Below are 18,577 nucleotides of genomic sequence, written 5' to 3'. Positions count from 1 at the left end.
TAGAAATCATACGTGTCATTTTGTTTTCCCGATTTTGGCGCCACAAAGCGTCATAAATGGTTACGGTTCCACAAATCGTTGTGTGCTGTTACATTTACGGTACTAGTCACGTTAATGTTGAGGGTTAGCCAAGCGAGTAGGTTTTGTTATGAAGACGCAAGAATCAGGCATCAGACGGGAAAGAATATACAGCAGAACCATAGTTTCTGCAAACGATGCAGAATTCATTAGGTTTAAGTATTATAACCTTTACATTGGTCTATAAAACGTATATTGCATGTATGCTAGCTACATAATTATAGTTTAGAGATAGGGATATCATACTGTACAAGCCTTGCAATAATGTAATGTGACCCAATGCGTTTTTATGCCAAGTTTGCTTACACTCTGTCAAGGTTGCCTTTGATCTAAGCTAAGACATACATTTTTAATGGGTTGCTGCGCAGAGCAGTTTAAGCTTCACCATTTGCTTTTCACATCATGTCGCCCGAGTATGTTTTACAAATCTCAGGTAAAGTTTACATCTACAAATTAATTATCGTAAACATTTAAAGAGTAGGGCTAGTGCAAATTTAAGTTTAATATTTCGAAGAACATTACTAACTAAATGAACTGGTCGAGGAGATTTTGAAAAAAATTTTCAATGGTCAGGTAATTGCCAAAATTAAGTACCAAATTTGATCATGTTTATGTGATCTTTCGACGCGAGGCGGGGTCGTTATAGATTATGTCACTACTACTAGCCGCGACATGATGTCAGTTCTTTGTTGGCATTAAGATATTATTCTAGGACAGTATATATGATCCCGGAACTAACCAATGATTATATTTAAAGGTTAGCATTAAATTAACTTGAATCAGACGCCAAAATTGTGTAATACACAGTGTCTATTTATAGGAATTGTATTACATGGTTTGGTTTATTCCAGCGTTGATGAGAATAAGGGATGAGTATATAACCCATTGAAAGCTATTTCACCGTATTCGAAAGCTATTCATACTATTTTACGGTAAGTTGGTCGCGATTTCAGCTTTTTTAAGGCTAAGTTTGAAGAAAGGATATGAAAAAGATATAGGCTTATTTTCGTTACAAACCTTAATTGTGGCTCAGATTAAATTTGAAAATACATTTGGGATCGTTTTCTGGTGTAGTATGTTTTAAACTCTCAAGTCCGATTAACAACAACAAAAAAGAAAAAACCGAACAGTCGAAAACCCACAAATTTTTCGGTGAAATTAAGCCACTAAAAATCATGTTGTGTGACGACGCCGAAAATTCGCTTTCTCCTACAGAGCGAAAAATGGCAAGAACCTAGCACGGTATTTTGTTTTGCTGAGCTTCGTTGCACGAGAGGTTACCCTATGCATTGCCTGCACTTAGGTGAGAATTAGGGTCAGGGTTAGGGTAGACAACTTAGGTAGCCTATAAAAAGTACACACATGCAAAAGGCTGCCATTATTTCAACGAAAAAATCGTGCGTTCAAAGCTATTTTCATAGTTTCTTGTTAATCTCACTAAAATGTTATAACTTGGTTACCTAAACCTAACCCAAATCTACCATCTGATATAAATCTAACTCCAATAAAACCTTAAATAGCTTAAATCAAATTTTACATGGCTTTTCTTCTAAACGAACCGCCTATCTTTAACAACAGGCCGCGTGACCTACTTATGGTGAAACAGTGACTCTAAAAACAAAAAAAAATAGCTTCAAACTACAAAATTCTGTACGGTAAAATACCCTATAAACAAGAATAGTTCGCGATAGCCTTTCTTACAGACGTCATACCGCTGTGCGTGACACAACTTTAAATGTGCGATATAATTTTGGCGTTTATTACCGACCTAAGCCTACTGACAATATTTTTGAAAGTTCTTTGAAAGCCTGTGTTCAATAGTGTTCTTCGGGGTAAGTTAAACTTTTATTTGCACTAGCCCAATACACATTTAAGCATATAGTCGCTGAATACGTATCTTGTGTTTAGACTTGACTGACACCTTGTTGCTTCCATATATATGTTTTGATCGTAATTTAACAGTTATAATGCTTGCTTGCAGTGGAACATCCGTCCATTATATGAAATCTACAGGACCTTTGCATTCTCATACTGGACGTCCACCTTCATTGCTTATTTTGTCAAATTCCGAGATAAAGCACATTTTTTGTTTTATCTTTCTAACTGGGGACAAATGTTTGTATTTTTATATATGACATTTGCCTTCTCAGTCTGTTTGTTGGAATGCGTAAGAAAAAAGCCGTCTTTAACAAAAGGTGTTGTTGTCATCGAGATGGCAGAAAAACAGCAAAACGATGAAAGAAATTTTGACAAATTTCTACACAGAACAAAAGCAATGTCCGGTAAATCAATTTTGTTTACAATTTACTTTTCTATAATTAGAATGTACGCTAACATGAAAAAATTTAAATAGCCCTTACATAGATATACCATTCTAAGATACAGCAGAATTTTTTTCATGGGCCTATGGAAAATAAATCCTGCTACCCATGCACAAACTGATCGATTTAGCTTTGCATGGAAATTTTGCTCAGGCAAAAGCAAATTGGTGTAAAATCGCAAACTCTGATAAATCTGCTTTGATTTGTGATATAGGTTTGCTTTGAATTCATGTATCATAATGTTACATTTCAGGTGAAAAAATGCGATGGTATCACATCACAACTGGTCTGATGTTCGTAGTAGCCATGGACACAGCTGTTATTGTTTCGTGTTTATACCCAATTGTACAAGACAGCACGTATCATGGTTTTTCGTATTTCAGCATTAACATTCATTTAATAAACCTGGTTCTTCTTCTAGTCGACCTTATTCTAAACGCTATACCTTTGTATATGATACAGTTTGTTATAATCACCGCCATTTCTGCACTGTATGGGATTATCCTGTTGCTTTTGCATGTAACTCATATAAAATCTGCTGTTTATGACAGCATTGACTGGGGTGAAGCGCCTCTTCAAGCGCTTTTGGTAACTTTGGCAATGATTATAATAGCGCCAGTTGTTGTACACGCCTTTGTTTTTGGACTATATTCCTTTAAGCGTTTCCTGGTTAACTGTTTTTGCAAAAAATAGTGCAAATAATTTGATTTTCAAATGTGTGGTTTTAAAGTTTTTGCCGAAGGCCTTATACTGCTTTGCATAGGGGAAAGTGGTGCAAAACGGACCGTGCGTTTTAAAAAAAAACGACGAACGGTGGCGGCACCGCCGTTTTGTGAATACATCACTTTTTCCCCCAGGAAACTTCAGCGAGAAAGTACAGTCTTCTAAGTTTCCAAGGCTTGAGTTAGAGCAGTGATTCTACTTTCATTTCCTTTGTTAAAAATGTTATTAAGGGGTAGTATACCGTAGTGAAAAAATGAGGATAATAACTTCATTTGGGTAAAACATTAACATCAGCAAATGCATTAATATTTACAAACGACATATTAACTTCATTGGGATAAAATGAACCTGGGAGGTTCATGCCCTTTAAGATTTGAAGCTAATTTTTGCATAGAATCTTTTTCGATGAATAGTGCTTTTTTGAACCTGCTTTAAGTTGCGTTGAAATTGGTGAGAAAACGTCTTTTTCTCTTAACGTGTCCTATTTACCCCATTTTCCCCTACATTTGGAATTCATAATTAGGACACATGTTTGAGTTAATTTTGACCCTTAAGTAAGCCATTTTAAAGAAATTTTGGAGTGCAAAACGTTGATACAACAACTCTATCACTGCTTTGATTTCATTCGTTATTAACTTAACTGTATAGCCTATTTGTTTTTCAATAATATCGGTTTGCATTAAAGGCTGTTGTATGGCGACAATTGAAACCCGACAATTCTAACCCAGAATTTTTGGATTACAGAGTTAGACAGTTGAAAGGAGGATTACAGCAGTATAGCGCTAATGGGTATCGGACACTGAACCTGAGCGACATTTATTGCGAGGCCAGCGCTCTAACCACTCGGCTACCGAGCCGACAAGGAAGCCAGTGTTGTCATTTATTTATGACTGCCCTTATTTTACCAGCAAAAATCAAGCGTTGGAAGCTATTTTTCACAGTTTCTTGTTAATCAAACTTAAATTTTATAACATGGTAACCTAAACCTATCTTCTAATCTTAATCTAACTCCAATAAACATTAAATGGCTAAAATCTACTTTGTGTAATGCAGCTCAACTATGCCGGAGTTTTATAAACAGACTTTTTTCTTTTAAAAAAGAAAAAGATTTTCAGATACAATCCAGAATTAGCCGAATGAAGAAAATGTTGTTATGGCGAGGTTATGTTGTTGGGTTGTTATTTCCTGCGAAGTAGATCTGACAAAGTACGCGAAGTAGATCAAAAAGCTGCTACTAGTAGGCTGTTTTCGCTCATATATTAAATAAATAATAGGTTTCTGAGCTCAACACTTTAATAGTGTAACAGTCGAATCGTAGAATGAATGGCAAACAGTATGCAATGATTTAATGCCACGGTTTTACACAAAATACGGGGAGTAATTTAAGGGCGCCAACCAGCGACAAACTATGAAACACTTAATTGCCGCTACACAACATCTTTCCTTCCGGGCAAGAGCGAATGAGGGGCGAGAAGCGACGAAGAATAACTTAGAGCAATGCCATCAAATAAAGACATACGTTGTTATAACAATGACGAAAGCACTTGAAACACCAGACCATATGCAAAAAAACATAGCAGTTTACATTATAGCCTACAGCAACTACAGCTGTGTAGTGTGCACTACATACAACCATAGGTGGGCAGTACCGAATTACTGTACCGCGGTACTCTTTCTGTACCGATACCGGTACCGTCGATACTTTTGAAAAAAAGCTACTGAATCTCTGTTCCGAATCACTTTTTTAAAGAAATTTCAGTCGGTCCCGGTACTCGGTACTTTTCACGTGATTATTTCAAAATTTTAACAAGTATGTTTTCAAAAATATTTCTTAATTAACCCTTAATACCATTGTTAGCATCTGTTCATCTTTTTAATCTAGAAATGTCAAGTCAAATTGAAAGCGATTAACGCCACATATGTTTTGATCTGGAGTAACCTTTACCGGGGGCATAATAGCAACAAACATTGCATTTGTAGCAGCATCTTTTACACAAAAGGTACCGGTACCAAGCGCCGACAAAGTACCGAACTATACTTTTTTTTAAATAGTACCGAATACCGGAACCGTCGGTTCATTTTTTTGCCAAGTACCGGTACCGTTACCGTCGGTACTTTCAAAGTACCGATTGCCTACCTCAGCATACATCAAAAATGTGGAGTCTCAAAAGTTGTACGTAATATATCTTTTACGATACATTGCGAAAATAATACAATTTCAAGCTCTATCACAAATCATCAGACATAAAAGTTTTTTAGAAATGATATTACATCCTTCTGAACACCATCGTGCTATGAGGATGGCGAGGTTGGTTGTTTTAGGTTAATGGCCTAAAGCCAATGGCTTTAGTCGTTCTTTTAGAAATCCTTGTCTATTTTATTTTTGACTCCGTTGTTTATGCTATCTCTGATTGTTTCTTCAAGTCGGTACAACGTTCATAAAGTCCAAATTCTTACATTCCAAAATATAGTCGTAATTACATCAGAAGCAATTTCATATCCATTTCAAAATCCGAATAGAGCTAATGACTTGAATTGAAGGATGAATAAAACAGAAGAGGTAAAAGAGTCACTTTGAACAAAGCCTCAGTTTTAATATCGCTATGCTCAGCCAATCAGAAAGAGACACTGCTTTTTACGTCATAATACGCGTCCAAAACTATTTCATAGTAATAATTAAAAATCTAACATATTCTACGTCACCGAGACTCTTTTCCACAAGTACCATCTAACTTCGTATACTCTGAATATATGACGCCACTTAAAAACACTTATATACTAGGTCAAATATGTTGGTTTAGGAATTAAATTTTTGAATGACATGATTATCCAAGGACAGTACAACTTTCTTAAGAATACATTTTATCTAGCTGGAAAACACACAATCGCTTATTAAAACGCCAATTATTTAAATTAATACAATTCACTATTACAATCGCCATAGTGCTGTCTATCATTCGAGTACAGTGCAAAACTGAACGGTTACTTTGTTAAGCTGACTCCATTCTTGACTCCAGTCAAAAGTTACGTTTTAATTTTACCGGGGTCACCGAAATATATAGCGCAACGACATTACGCTATATAATTCTTTGAGCATATAAACGTGATGTCCTTCCGCTGTCTAGCGGATAGGGTGGAGAACGCTACACTGTTATTGTGTGTGATACACGTTCGCTTATACTGTAATAATAAGAAAAACGTAAATTAGAAAACAACTCTATTTTTGCCGACATTATCTACTCAAATTTGTTTTCTATAATCGTGTTATAAAGTCATAGATATTACATTAACACGTTAATGTAATGTCTATAACAAAGTTTTGCATCACCAAACTGAAGATGTCTAGATTTTTCCCTGTGACGTCATCTACGCATGTAAAAAACTACAATAGTGTGAAGAGTGGAGGGTGGTGATGCAAACATGACTTCAGACAACATTTTTAAACGTTTTCGACTATGTCTAGCCTAGCCTAGAATGGTCTTGGATGGGTAAAAGATGGAAGGGTGTACTCGAAGTCTGTTATGTGCGAGTTTTGATGTTTTAACCAGCCCCTTGCAGTGGCGTAGCCAGAAAAAAAAATGGGGGAGGGCAAATATTTTATGAGCTCAAGGGAATTACGAAGTGTTGGTTTTAAGACATCGCCAGCTGATGTAGAAGCCTATAGACAGAAAAATTTAGGGGGGGCCATGGCCCCTTTCCCTTGTACTGCCTGTTTTCTATAAAACCTGTAATAGTGCAATAAATCATGTCAAAGTGCACAAAAACTGTGTCCACGATTGAGTAGCCTACAGGTCAGCCAGTATTGGCATATAAACATTATCCTATTCCTATCCCAAGTGTGCAAGTGCATTATTGTGCACATTAATTCGCCTGAGGTGCTCTGCTAAATCTCAGTCAAACCACACTTGAATGCACCCTTGCCAAAAATTGCAAACGGCTGGTGTCAATGGTTTTCTGAGATTAAAGCGAATACCGTATATAAAACGGATTTGTATATAACTATAACATACTAAAACCTTAATGTAGCAGACCCGGGATCTAATACTGTAGTACATAGGCTTAGTGCTGGCTGTGCTAGTTCTGTAGTTATTACCTGCAATTATAGGAAGGCCCAATTACCTAACTTGACTTTGACTGCATTTTCTGTTCATGCATAGAGGAAAGAATGGCAACTGCACCCGAAAGTTTCACATTTACCTCTGGAAAACGGACCCCACAATTTTGGCCATCCTGCACACTCGAGATATTGCAGATGGGTGCCATGCTTTTCAGTATGGCCGTTTATTAACCAAATTGGAAAGTTTATTGCTTTTGGGTGAGAAATCGGTTATGATACCAGTAATATCAGTACGCTTTTTCAATAATGGTATTGATACAAGATTTTTTCTTTTTCTCCCCTACTTCCTATATGCTCTCATATTGTTTCTTTCTCCTCATGCGCCGCGTATTTCTTTGTTTTCGCTGATGGTAGATGTTTGGTTCTAACACCATTCTGTATCTTTGGACATAAATGTTGTAAAGTGTAAAACAATGGACATACGACAAAGATGTTTTATCTCGAAAAGACGAAAATTTGCAACATGCTATGGTTAAAAAGCTAACCATTGAAAGAAACAACAATACGATAATGTGCCAATGATTGATAGTAGGCTACACATTTGGCGGATTGGTTAGCATTCAGATTGGAGAATCGATTAGGATTCAGATTGGCGAACTAAAGAGATGTGACCCATAGTGGAAAGTGTGGCAGCTGCACACAAAAGATTCAACAACGTGCATGCCAAATTTTTTTCATCTTCACACTGATTTATAACACTGGTCAGCACAATTTTTTGTGCCGGAGATGTTTCATCAATTTTGGGTTATGTTTGGGGTGCTAAATCCAAAAATAAGGATGTTTTTTCCAATTGGCTGACTTAAATGACTTTCTTTTGTAGTGGACATCAGGACAACAATGTTCGAGGCTCCAGCAGTAACCTGCCACCATGTGTTGGTCCCGTGGCAACTACCACAGTCGGCTTCTCTACGTTACCTCTCATGAGGTTCTTCAGTGTTTTATTTTTAAAGGTGTGGCAGTGATGCAAAGACAGGGTCAGGATTGCCTTCACAGTGCAACACTGCTGGTCGCCTCATTGATGCCAAGCCAGGATAATCCCACTTTTTTCGTTACAGTTAAAAACTGTTAACTTAACTATACAATAATAACAGTTATTGTGGTGATAATTTCGTTCCCTCCCCACCATTAGGTACCCCAAAGTTTAAGCTTTTTTTCCATTTATCCACAACCTTAGCATCTCTACACAGGTTTTGCATAAAGTATATGCAGTTAACACGTATTTGATGAAAATATTAAAACATCAATATCTCAAAAAGTAGAGCCAGTTTGGTAAATCCAATGCCATTTTTGAATTTGGCACCCTAAAAATACCCTATAGCTGTTGAAACATTTCCGGCACCATAAAAAATTTTTTTTGTTGTGCTGTGTAATAAAGAAACAAAGAAAAGCTGGTTGTTAAAATACCAATTTATAAAAATAAACGAAGAATTGAGGCTTCATGCCAAAATTTGCGCCTTGGCACGCACAATTTTTCGTCAAAAACTGCTGTGCCTTTCAGTCAGGGATTTGACCAACTCACATTTCAAACATTGTAAGCAGCTAGGCATTTTTAAAGTAATCTATTAAAGTAGGTTCTCGTTTGTGATGCTAATTATAGAGTTGTTGCTTGTGTAGTTTGTGGTAGCAATTATATAGTTATGAGTGGGGCACTACATATGCAAATTGGGATCAATTCCCAGTTGTGCTACTATTTTGGCATTTTACCAGTATAATGCCTTTGAGCCATAGTGGAAAGCCAGTGTGGCATTTGCACACACAAGATTTATCAACGTGCATGTTAAACTTTTCCATCATCTCACCGATTTATATTAAACAAGCGAGAAACAGTTAATTGTTTAAACGCCAATTATTAATATTGCTTAACTAAACAAAAAAATTTTACTTAAATGCGAACCGTCACATCACAGTTTGTGCCTTTGCACACACAATATTTTGTCAAAGCTGCCGTACTTCCCAGTGTGGCCCTTGAGCAAGGTATAAACGTCACTTTTTCTGTACAATGTCGAGGTGATCAGGCAGTTGTATGGTCCCGCACTTGCATTAGACCCCCTAACGGCCCTAACTATCATGCTGGTTACAGGCCTTAAGGATTAATGCCTCAGTATCGTGATCATTCGATACTGGCTTCTGTTCAGTGGACCTGATGAATAGTTGTAAATTAGGGTAATACCGTACAAAAAAAGTGTGCACTTGCACAAAGGCAAGCTCGGTAAGGATGAGCGACGAAGAATAATAATAATCGTTGAGTTTGAGTCTTGCAGGCTTTTCTCAGTCTGAGGATAAAGATTATGACATTATACCACTGTTCTGTTTTTTTTTTTAAGGAACTATGAGCTATTTTTTAGGGCAGTGGGGTACGGTACTTAAAATTACAATTTCAAATTTTACAGATTCCCAAGTTTTATATTTCAGTTCATTTTTGCATTAAAAACACTTCAAAACTGAAAAAGGAGTTTATACACGGTTGATTCCACATGTGAAAAATGTCTAGGCTGGATTACAGCAAATGGGATCACATTGAAATATCTGATGATGAGGATGACACTCATCCAAATGTTGATACACCGAGTCTTTTTCGATGGAGACACCAGGCTAGAGTTGACAGAATGGAAGAAAGAAAAGAAGAATGGGAAAAACTTGAAAAAGGTTTTTTCATAGACTAAAGTCTTTGCGACTTTTGTAAATGCCTGTAATAACATAAACGCACAAATGAAAGCATATAGCGTTTTTGATTTTGTACTTACATGCTTCACCATGTAGGTTGTACAGAGTGGACCACACTAATGTGCAAGACTCGTCAGCCTGCACACCAATCGTTTACATTTATGCCAATTTATAATGTGCTGAGAAGACAAGTAAATTGCACACATGATTTCTTGTCAAAAGCTGCCATATTTTCTTATCACCATATAAATTGCATTCTTTGCATGTTGCACTGATAAGATGCAAAATGAAACTTAAAATAAAGTGCACTAAAACAAGCATTTTGTTGTGGATGAGATATCCCCCAAACCTGGCAAAAATACAATTTAGCTTGCCTTTGTACTTATAGATGCCAATTTTAATTCAGGTAATTTAATATTGGCTGGCACTGTCTCTAAAATTATTTTCATTTTTTGGTTTGTTTAGAGAAAGAGCAACAAAAACAGAAGTTGAAAGAAGTAGAAGAGAAAATGAAGCGACAACAACTCTCAGATCAGGAATTAAAGAAAGTAAAATTGACTAAAGCTGAGTTATTGAAGCAAGAAGAAAATTTTAGGAAGAAAGAGCAGGAATTAGAAAACAAAGATAAACTGACTCCATGGAATGTTGACACCATTTGTAAAGAAGGTTTTAGCAAATCAATCATCAACAAGTATGTCAAATTATTTTACATGATTTTATTCAGATTGTCCTTCCGGGTAAATTAAGAATAAACATGTTTATATTCTTAAGTACTGATTAGATATTTAATTCAGTAACAACAAGTGTTACCCATACTGAAGTGTATAATTATCAAAGGAATGATAAATGCTGGCACATATTTTTATCATGTATATATTTCAAAAAAAAGAGTTCTTTACAGAAATATAAACCTAAATTTCTTGCAAGATAAATGTGTTTTGCACTTCATCTTTGTATGTCTTGTGGCTGAGTATAACTAAATTTCACTCATAGGTCACCAAAAGAAGCAAAAGAGCTTTCAGAAGACGAACAATTTGAACAGCAAAAAGATTTTCAAGACAAGTACAGGGATCAACTTCAGCATTATGGCATGTTGAGCAAAGCAGCTGATAGCCGTAGGTTAGATAGAAATATGTTTCTTCTGGATTCTGCATTTTATGATTGTCTGTTTTGAGTCTGATATCTCATACTAAGTTTGTATTCAGGGTATCTATACTTCCTACTAAATTAAGACTGTCCAGTAGCAAAGTGTAAATAGACTGATGTAGTTGTAAAACAGTAATACAATGTTAAGGTATCTCCAAGACAATCCACACCTTATTAGTGACAAAGCGGCAAATTACCTGGTGATTTGGTGCATTGATCTTCAGGTTGAAGAGGTAAGGTTTACATTTTCACTATGAATAGCTTCATGCTAATATTATTGTATCATTAATCATTAAATACAAATAACCAGCTGGTAAATGCCTTGATTATTGTGTATGAATGTTTATCTCATTATCCGTGTCATTGGTGTTTGATTTTGATTTTTTAATTGTATTTTGTTAATCTTCTTGCAGAAAACAAGCCTCATGGAACAAGTTGCTCATCAGACAATTATTTTGCAATTTATTCTCCAACTGGGCATACAGATGAAGACTGATCCTCGAGACTGTTACATGGCTTTCTTCAAAAGATTTGAAACCATGCAAGCTGAATACATTGAGAGTTTCAATGATGAGCTGAATGCCTTCAAAGGCAGAGTAAAAGGCAAGAAGTGCTTTGGTTCAACTCATTGCTATTGTTTCATGATTGCTTAAATTGTTTATTTTTTATTTATTCAGTAAAAGTTTATTTCGTTTGGTGTTGGTCATCGTTTTAAAATCAAATTTTATTTTTTCTACGTTGCTGAGACACCATAATTTGATTTTAATGTGTTCAGTGCCTTCATGTGATAAGTGTCATACTTTGTTGTTAACAGAAAGAGCCCGGATTCGAATTGAGGAAGCAGTGAAAAGATACGAAGAGGAGCAGAGACAGCAGGAAATGGGCCCGGGAGGATTGCACCCTGCTGATGTCATGGAGACGCTGCCAGCGGTTAGTTTGTTGTATAGTTTAATGCGGCTTACATTACATTTTGCATATTCTAGGAAATAATGAGGATGTTTCATGATAATTTTTTCTTTTAGGAATTGCGGGAATGCTTCGAGAAACAAGACGTTCCAATGTTGCAAAAAGTCATCAAAGAGATGGACACAGATCAGGCCAAATACCACATGAAAAGGTAAAATATTCATTTCTGTGTCACTGTTTTGGGTGGGAATATGTTTTGTAGCCAATGTTTCAGTTTTTGCCTGCTTTGACATTCTTATTGTGATCTTTGGTTGAACCTCATTTCGAAAGGTGCTGCAGGTTGTTACCAGCGCTCAAGTACATGAACCTTATTGCCACTAATAAAGATGATAACCCTAAGCAAGTTTGCTTTTTATTTTACAGATGTGTGGCAGCTGGACTCTGGGTGCCTGAAGGCAAAAGTAAGGATGGTACAGAAAATACTTTCGAAGAAGGGGAAAATGGTTCAGATGGAGAATACGAAGTGGTCTCAGAAAATCCTCCAGAAACATCAAATAAGGATGGAACGCAGGTCTGATTTACCAAAAAACGTTAGTAATTGGTTGGCATGATCGAACTCGGCTTCAGTACCAAATATGAAGGATGCCTGACCAAAGCTGAAGTCTATTAAATCGTAACCAAGTGTGAATACCCTCTTTATAAACAGCGATTTTCTTGTTCAGTCTCATTTTCTCCACTTGCGATCAAAGTAAATTTATCTGTTAAAGTTTCCAACTTTGTAATACCATATCGTGTAAATATAGACTTTGGTGTTTTCTTGAATCGGTGCACACTCCCTAAGAAAGAAATTTTTGCGTTGTGAGATTAGGTCAAAATTTTACTCGTGAAATTAGGTCCCCTACCAGTACGTTTGTATATTTGAGCTGTCATGGTTATTTTCAGAAACTGGACCTATAATTTTCTTAAGTTTATTTCCTTCTGTTTGGTGACTGGATATATGCTGATGTGTTGTTTAATGCCCGCTGTTCATGTTAAATTTTTTATCTGTATGTATGTGCATCGCAATAAATTTGTTTCTGTCTTGCAGTCATTATCTGTTTAATGTTTGTAAACATGCTATTTTTGAACTTGTGTAGAAATGTTAAGCCTTTCCACTTTCCAGACAAGCTATCGTAACCTTAATACTAGCTGAAACATAAAAATATGTGCACATGAAATCTTAAAAAAATTGGTTACAGGTACAAGAGTATAAGCTACTACGCGGAACATAGAAGTGCGTGGGTACAGTAAAGAAATGATTCAACATGACAGTAATGAATATCTAAGACTTCACAACTCCCAAATAAAATAACGACAAGCACTTAAAATGCCAAGCGTAAATGCGGTTAGGTCAACGAAGCTTGAAGCCCGAAAATCTAGTGCATGCTTCGTCTTGTAACTCCGCTGTGTTGGACTTCTCAAAAATCGAACCCTTTGTCAATCTGAGATAAATTTCATCTCCATCCATTAACTCAGTGATCACCGTATATTTATGCTGCATGACGTTCGGTTCCATATAATCCTCCATCAACTCTTCCAAGTCCGATAGTTCTTCGGTGTCTGTATATCCGAAGGAGGAAAAGGGCACACGGAAGCGACGAATCGGGAGAAGGTTCTGCATCAACGAAATCACCGTTTCGTCAGTGCTATCTACGTTGGTGCAAAAAGTGACGAAAAAAACGTAAATTCCATCGGATGGAACATTAAAGGTTCCAGTTTCTGCCTCAAACACGCCAAGCCTGTTGATCATTTCGTAGTTGTAAAATATTCTTGAATCCGCCTCGGAAGAGTCAGGAAAATACATGACTTCGAAAAAATCCGGCGAACCCATCCCGTGTGTGTCGATATTCGTTTCGGTGCGAATGTGCACGGCATCGAAAGCAATCGCTGTGAAAGGAAATTGTGTTTAGATTCATGTTTAAATTATAATCGACATAGTTTAACGAAAGGCTCAAAGCTGAGACATTAATCCGTTGTATGTGAAGAGATGATGTAATTTGCTACCTTACTTCATTCTGTTATGTTTTTTATTGTGATCAATCAAATATAGACCAAACATAGAAATTATTACCTTCATAATCATCCTCACTAACTTCGGTACCATAATCAAAATATTGAAAAACATCTTGCAAAGATGAGGAGACGGTGTAGTTCATCACTGCAATGTCAGCCTGTAATTCCCGAAGCATGTTTTCGAAAACCCGTTGAGCGTCCACCGAGCTAGACAAGCGATCAGATAACAACAACAGCCGAGCTCTTATTTTCCCAACGACAGCCTGGTACTCTTTCGAACGATCATTGTTCTCCTCTTGGAGTTCCCCGATTTCGTTTTGATTCGCTGATACTCTCAATTTAAATTGGTCAAGCTCACTCCGTAATGAGGAAAGAGTGTCGTCGATAGACAATTCTGCAGAGGGAGGATTCTGAAAACTATCGAAGTGTCGAGGCGATGGAGGCACCTGCGACGTAACAAATCTTTGGTTAATGTATGGGTTCATCGTAAGCACATTGCCAGGTTTGTCGTATTACTGATGCCGGCACAGTAAGTTTTATTTTCAAGCCACACTTCTTGCTTGTATCTGTTGCTGTTCTAGAGTATATGCTGATCCCAGTAGATACCCCAAGTTTTGTATTTTGCTTCATTGTATTGGTCTGCAATGCCTTATACTTCAGTATTTGTCATTGACCATTTGTTGCCAAATATCTTTGTACATGAGGCAAAAGTGTAGGCCTATATATGAAACTATCCGGTCGCCAATTTATCCGAGAAAAGGTTTGTTCGATACCATACCATGCAAACTGCATAACATTTTGTGACATGTGTATGAATTATTGAATTTATAGATTAATGTGTAAAAGACAGTCTAAATGTTTTAAAACTTGGACACCATAAAAACCACTTGGCACACCGTGATGTGCGTCAGCTAACGGCATAGGCTAACTGAGATTTGAAACCCACTAAAAATGACTGAGTTTTAGGAAAACAAAAAGATATAAACTATTAGTTATAATAGTATCTAACTTACGAATTCCTACTATATAATGTAATTCAAATCAATTACACATTGTAATTCAAAAATAGTTTACTAGTAGGCCTACTGGTACAGTACTGACAAAACTAGTACTGCAAAAGCATCACGAAAATTTATAATTACGCACTACGTGCTCTGGTAATGGAGGGGCGACCTCTGCAGAGAGCGCGTCCACTGCAACTTGACCGGTTGCTCGGGGTCCATGTGTTTCGAGATAATTTATTCGGCTCATTAGAGAATCGTTCCTCATGTTAAGGTCTTGATACAACACGAAGAGTATTACAACTCCGGCAGTCAGACCCATCATGAAGAATACAACAAAAAATACTTTCCAAACTGAAAAATATATCGGTAAGTTTTATGTTGGTTAAAGATGTCACTGGATATCGCCAGAGGTGGGCAGTCGGTACTTTGAAAGTACCGTCGGTAATGGTAACGGTACTTGGCAAAAAATGTACCAACGGTTGTGGCATTCGGTATTATTTTTAAAATGTAGCTTGGTACTTTGTTGGTACTCTGTACCGGTACTTTTTGTGTAAATGATGCTGCTGCAAATGGAATATTTGCCGCTATTATGCCCCCGTTAAAAGTTACTCCGGGTCAAAACATATGTGACGTTAATCGCTTGCACTTTTACTTGACATTTCTAGATTAAAAAAGATCAACAGATGCTAACAATGGTATTCGGGGTTAATTAAGAAATATTTTTAAAAACATGCTTGTTAAAATTTTGAAATAATCACGTGAAAAGTACCGAGTACCGGGACCAACTGAAATTTTTTGAAAAAAGTAATTCGTTACAGGGATTCAGTAATTTTTTTCAAAAATATCGACGATACCTGTATATAGGTACGGAAAATGTACCACGGTACAGTAATTCAGTACTATAGTACCGCGTTGCTGCCCACCTATGGATATCGCTGTCTACCGTATTTCAACCAATACGTTTTAACAGATGTTACTGTTTTTTGCAAGAAGCAAGTGATGTCACCCAAAGTTTAAAACACACAAGTTTCGCTTTCAATGAGCTTGGCATTAACTTACATTCACACTGGTTCGTGGATGGAGTGTTTCTTTGTCCTAATTTGTCATCAACCGGATCGTTTTTAAATAGAGAGTAAAATGTTCTCCTGTGATAATGCAAAAAAGTTGCCGTTAAGTTTTTATGAAATACCTCAGCCAACATGCATCATAAATTTTACCGCGCAATGAATGACTGAACCGAATTTACAACTGACACGGCTACATAACAAAAGATATTCCAACTTAAGCTGGTAACTGTTCAATTTGTGTATACGCTATGCTATAGTAAATGTTTAAGTTATAGTATGACGGGAATCCAGCGTTATACCTATACTGGAATAACCTTAACAAACACGACATAGCAGACTAAAAATAGGAACTTCTGGATAATTTCAAAATTTTCGGATAATTGTGAGAGTCTGAGTTAGTTTGGGCATTGTAGTAGGCTAATGGAATAAAACTGAAGAATTCAACACAAATGTTCGGTTAGGATTCTTATTACGGAGTTTGGATTATTTTAGCCTGGACATTAAGATTGAGATCCGGTATAGACTAAAAATTTATCCTGGCAGTTTTAAACTATTAGCAAGTTTTATTGCTTCTTATTACTGTTTCTTTTTACTCACTTTTGATCCGTTTGTTTTGAATTGGCTTCCGTTGATTTTTCTCTTTTCACTCCAAAGGCTGCCATCGTAGTTGATGCCGCGGTGCTGCTTCTTTCCTTTTGTTCTAACGTTTCTTCCACTACAAAACAGAGCAAAATAATGTTACACTATAATTGCAATAATTATTATGATCATGTAATAAAATTTTAAAATATTGATGAAACCTCTAACGTCTTTCAATTACAGTAAGACAGACACCTTTTGCAGAAAGGCGTGGCTTATAGCTCCTAAAATAATTTTATGAAGTACACTGTAACATTCTTTTTGCAGGCGTCAATAAAGTCCACTTTTAACTTACTTTTGTCTTTATGTTCAGGGTACGATGACCACTGCGAGCGAAGTTCGGCCTGGCTGCTGGGATTACCCAAGTCTGATTTTTCTTCGATTCTGCCACAAGCGTATATGCAGTAATGCAACTGGAAAGCGTCTTATCGTAAACAAGAACCTTTTGCAGTGAAGGGTTTTTTACAGCACATACGCAAGGTAAGTCAGGTGAGTCATTTTTCGTATTAGTAAAGCCATGATATAACAATGATTTGTTCCCTGATGACCGCAGGAAACTTTGGAATGTAATCCGGTTGACGTACATTACATTATATTCTGATATAAATTATGTCATCTCTACGGAATATTTGTACTACGTTTGCACAGCAAGCTGCATACAACGCAATTGTACTGTATATACAATGGTCATGCACGAAGTCACACATGCATACAGAGACAAACATATTGCAAACATACATAGGTATAAATAGTTAACAAATTACATATAGTATAAAGCATTTTTTTGCTTTTACTGGACATAAATCAAATACAGCGCTGACCTATGGTGGTCGCTTGTCCTGCTCCTGGCATCATCTCCTGGAGCCGTAACATCTTCATCGGATTCGTATGTCAATTTGTACATCTCCTTATATTTTCTCGCTTTTTCCCGCTTTTAGGAGGTCAAGATGTATCCATTGGTTTGCTCAATCGCCCAATTTGCAGTTTAATTATACGGTTATCTTATTATTAAAAATATAGATAAAAATGTTAAAACGTGACCAATTTTAACAGCTCAAAAAGTGTCATTAATTTTCGATTTAAACTAACGCATCTCATGTTATAAATCATTGATCTATATTCTATAGTCTATCAAATAATTCTTTAAAAACGAAATTTCTTTTTTTCCTCTGATACCTACATTTATTAAACTTTTAAAAGCTTGCTTTGAAATATTTCTCTGTATCGTTTACATTACGATGTAGACTAAGTAGTTCTTTTCTTATGCAGAAAGCATAAGATAATTTATCTATAAGGGTATGTCTGTTCATTACACCTTTCACATAAAAGCGTACACACGACTGCTAACCCATCATGGCAAAATCAGTCAGATAATGTTGCACCATAGATAGGATGTAATATACTTATTTGCTAATATTACGTAGACAGACTCACACACATGTTAATCACTGGTTAAAATATAGTTAACTTAAAAAGTACACTGAGAGCAAAGTTATCTAAAAAGGAGGAAACGCGAATGCGGAATGACTCATTATAAGTAAGATGCACTAATGAAGGCAACCAACCACTTAAGCTGACGTTTTTGTTTTTATCAAAAAATAGCCCAAACAGTCATTGTTTTGTTAGCGGGACAGAGTAAAATGCAAACAAATCATGACATGATTTGTCGTCATGCGCTTACTAAGCCTCATAAAGTTTACCCGCGAGACGGTCTCAAAGGAATGCAAAGGACGCGATGGATGATATTTCCTGCGTCTAGTCACAGATTGTCGTGGAACGCTATATGACGTGCATGTTCAGTCGGCTTTTATTCGATCCAAACATAATTGTTAGAGAGTAGGACAAGCTGCCAGTAAGATG

At 36.5% G+C, this 18,577-nt stretch overlaps 3 protein-coding genes across 6 annotated transcripts; 2 read left to right on the top strand and 1 right to left on the bottom strand.

Annotated features, from left to right (window-relative positions):
• The first annotated feature begins 187 nt into the window (after positions 1-187).
• Positions 188-3,136, top strand: LOC143459929 (uncharacterized). 4 transcript variants are annotated; one of them, XM_076957252.1, is made up of 3 exons: positions 188-511; positions 2,229-2,360; positions 2,653-3,136. In XM_076957252.1, the coding sequence occupies exons 1-3, from the start codon at positions 481-483 to the stop codon at positions 3,090-3,092; spliced, it is 603 nt and encodes a 200-aa protein (XP_076813367.1). In that variant the 5' UTR covers positions 188-480; the 3' UTR covers positions 3,093-3,136. The 4 variants fall into 4 exon arrangements, 1 of the variants encoding a protein (XP_076813367.1); XR_013117804.1 differs by having other exon boundaries at positions 199-511; positions 2,060-2,360; positions 2,653-3,135; XR_013117805.1 differs by lacking the exon at positions 188-511 and adding an exon at positions 707-1,010 and having other exon boundaries at positions 2,060-2,360.
• Positions 3,137-9,611: 6,475 nt separating this feature from the next.
• LOC143459672 (hsp90 co-chaperone Cdc37-like) lies at positions 9,612-13,041 on the top strand. The gene is made up of 8 exons (XM_076956899.1): positions 9,612-9,885; positions 10,369-10,594; positions 10,897-11,022; positions 11,198-11,282; positions 11,463-11,652; positions 11,864-11,979; positions 12,072-12,166; positions 12,379-13,041. Exons 1-8 carry the CDS (start codon positions 9,723-9,725, stop codon positions 12,530-12,532), a joined length of 1,155 nt encoding a protein of 384 aa, XP_076813014.1. The 5' UTR covers positions 9,612-9,722; the 3' UTR covers positions 12,533-13,041.
• Positions 13,042-13,157: 116 nt separating this feature from the next.
• LOC143459671 (uncharacterized) lies at positions 13,158-17,736 on the bottom strand. The gene is made up of 7 exons (XM_076956898.1): positions 17,539-17,736; positions 17,013-17,101; positions 16,676-16,793; positions 16,071-16,156; positions 15,154-15,362; positions 14,066-14,453; positions 13,158-13,881 (listed from the first exon to the last, which is right to left on the bottom strand). Exons 1-7 carry the CDS (start codon positions 17,619-17,621, stop codon positions 13,346-13,348), a joined length of 1,509 nt encoding a protein of 502 aa, XP_076813013.1. The 5' UTR covers positions 17,622-17,736; the 3' UTR covers positions 13,158-13,345.
• Between the last annotated feature and the right edge of the window lie 841 nt (positions 17,737-18,577).

The sequence above is a fragment of the Clavelina lepadiformis genome, chromosome 5 (assembly GCF_947623445.1).
Source record: "Clavelina lepadiformis chromosome 5, kaClaLepa1.1, whole genome shotgun sequence".
Classification (NCBI taxonomy): Eukaryota; Metazoa; Chordata; class Ascidiacea; order Aplousobranchia; family Clavelinidae; genus Clavelina; species Clavelina lepadiformis.
This window is presented reverse-complemented; position numbering and strand designations above follow the sequence as displayed.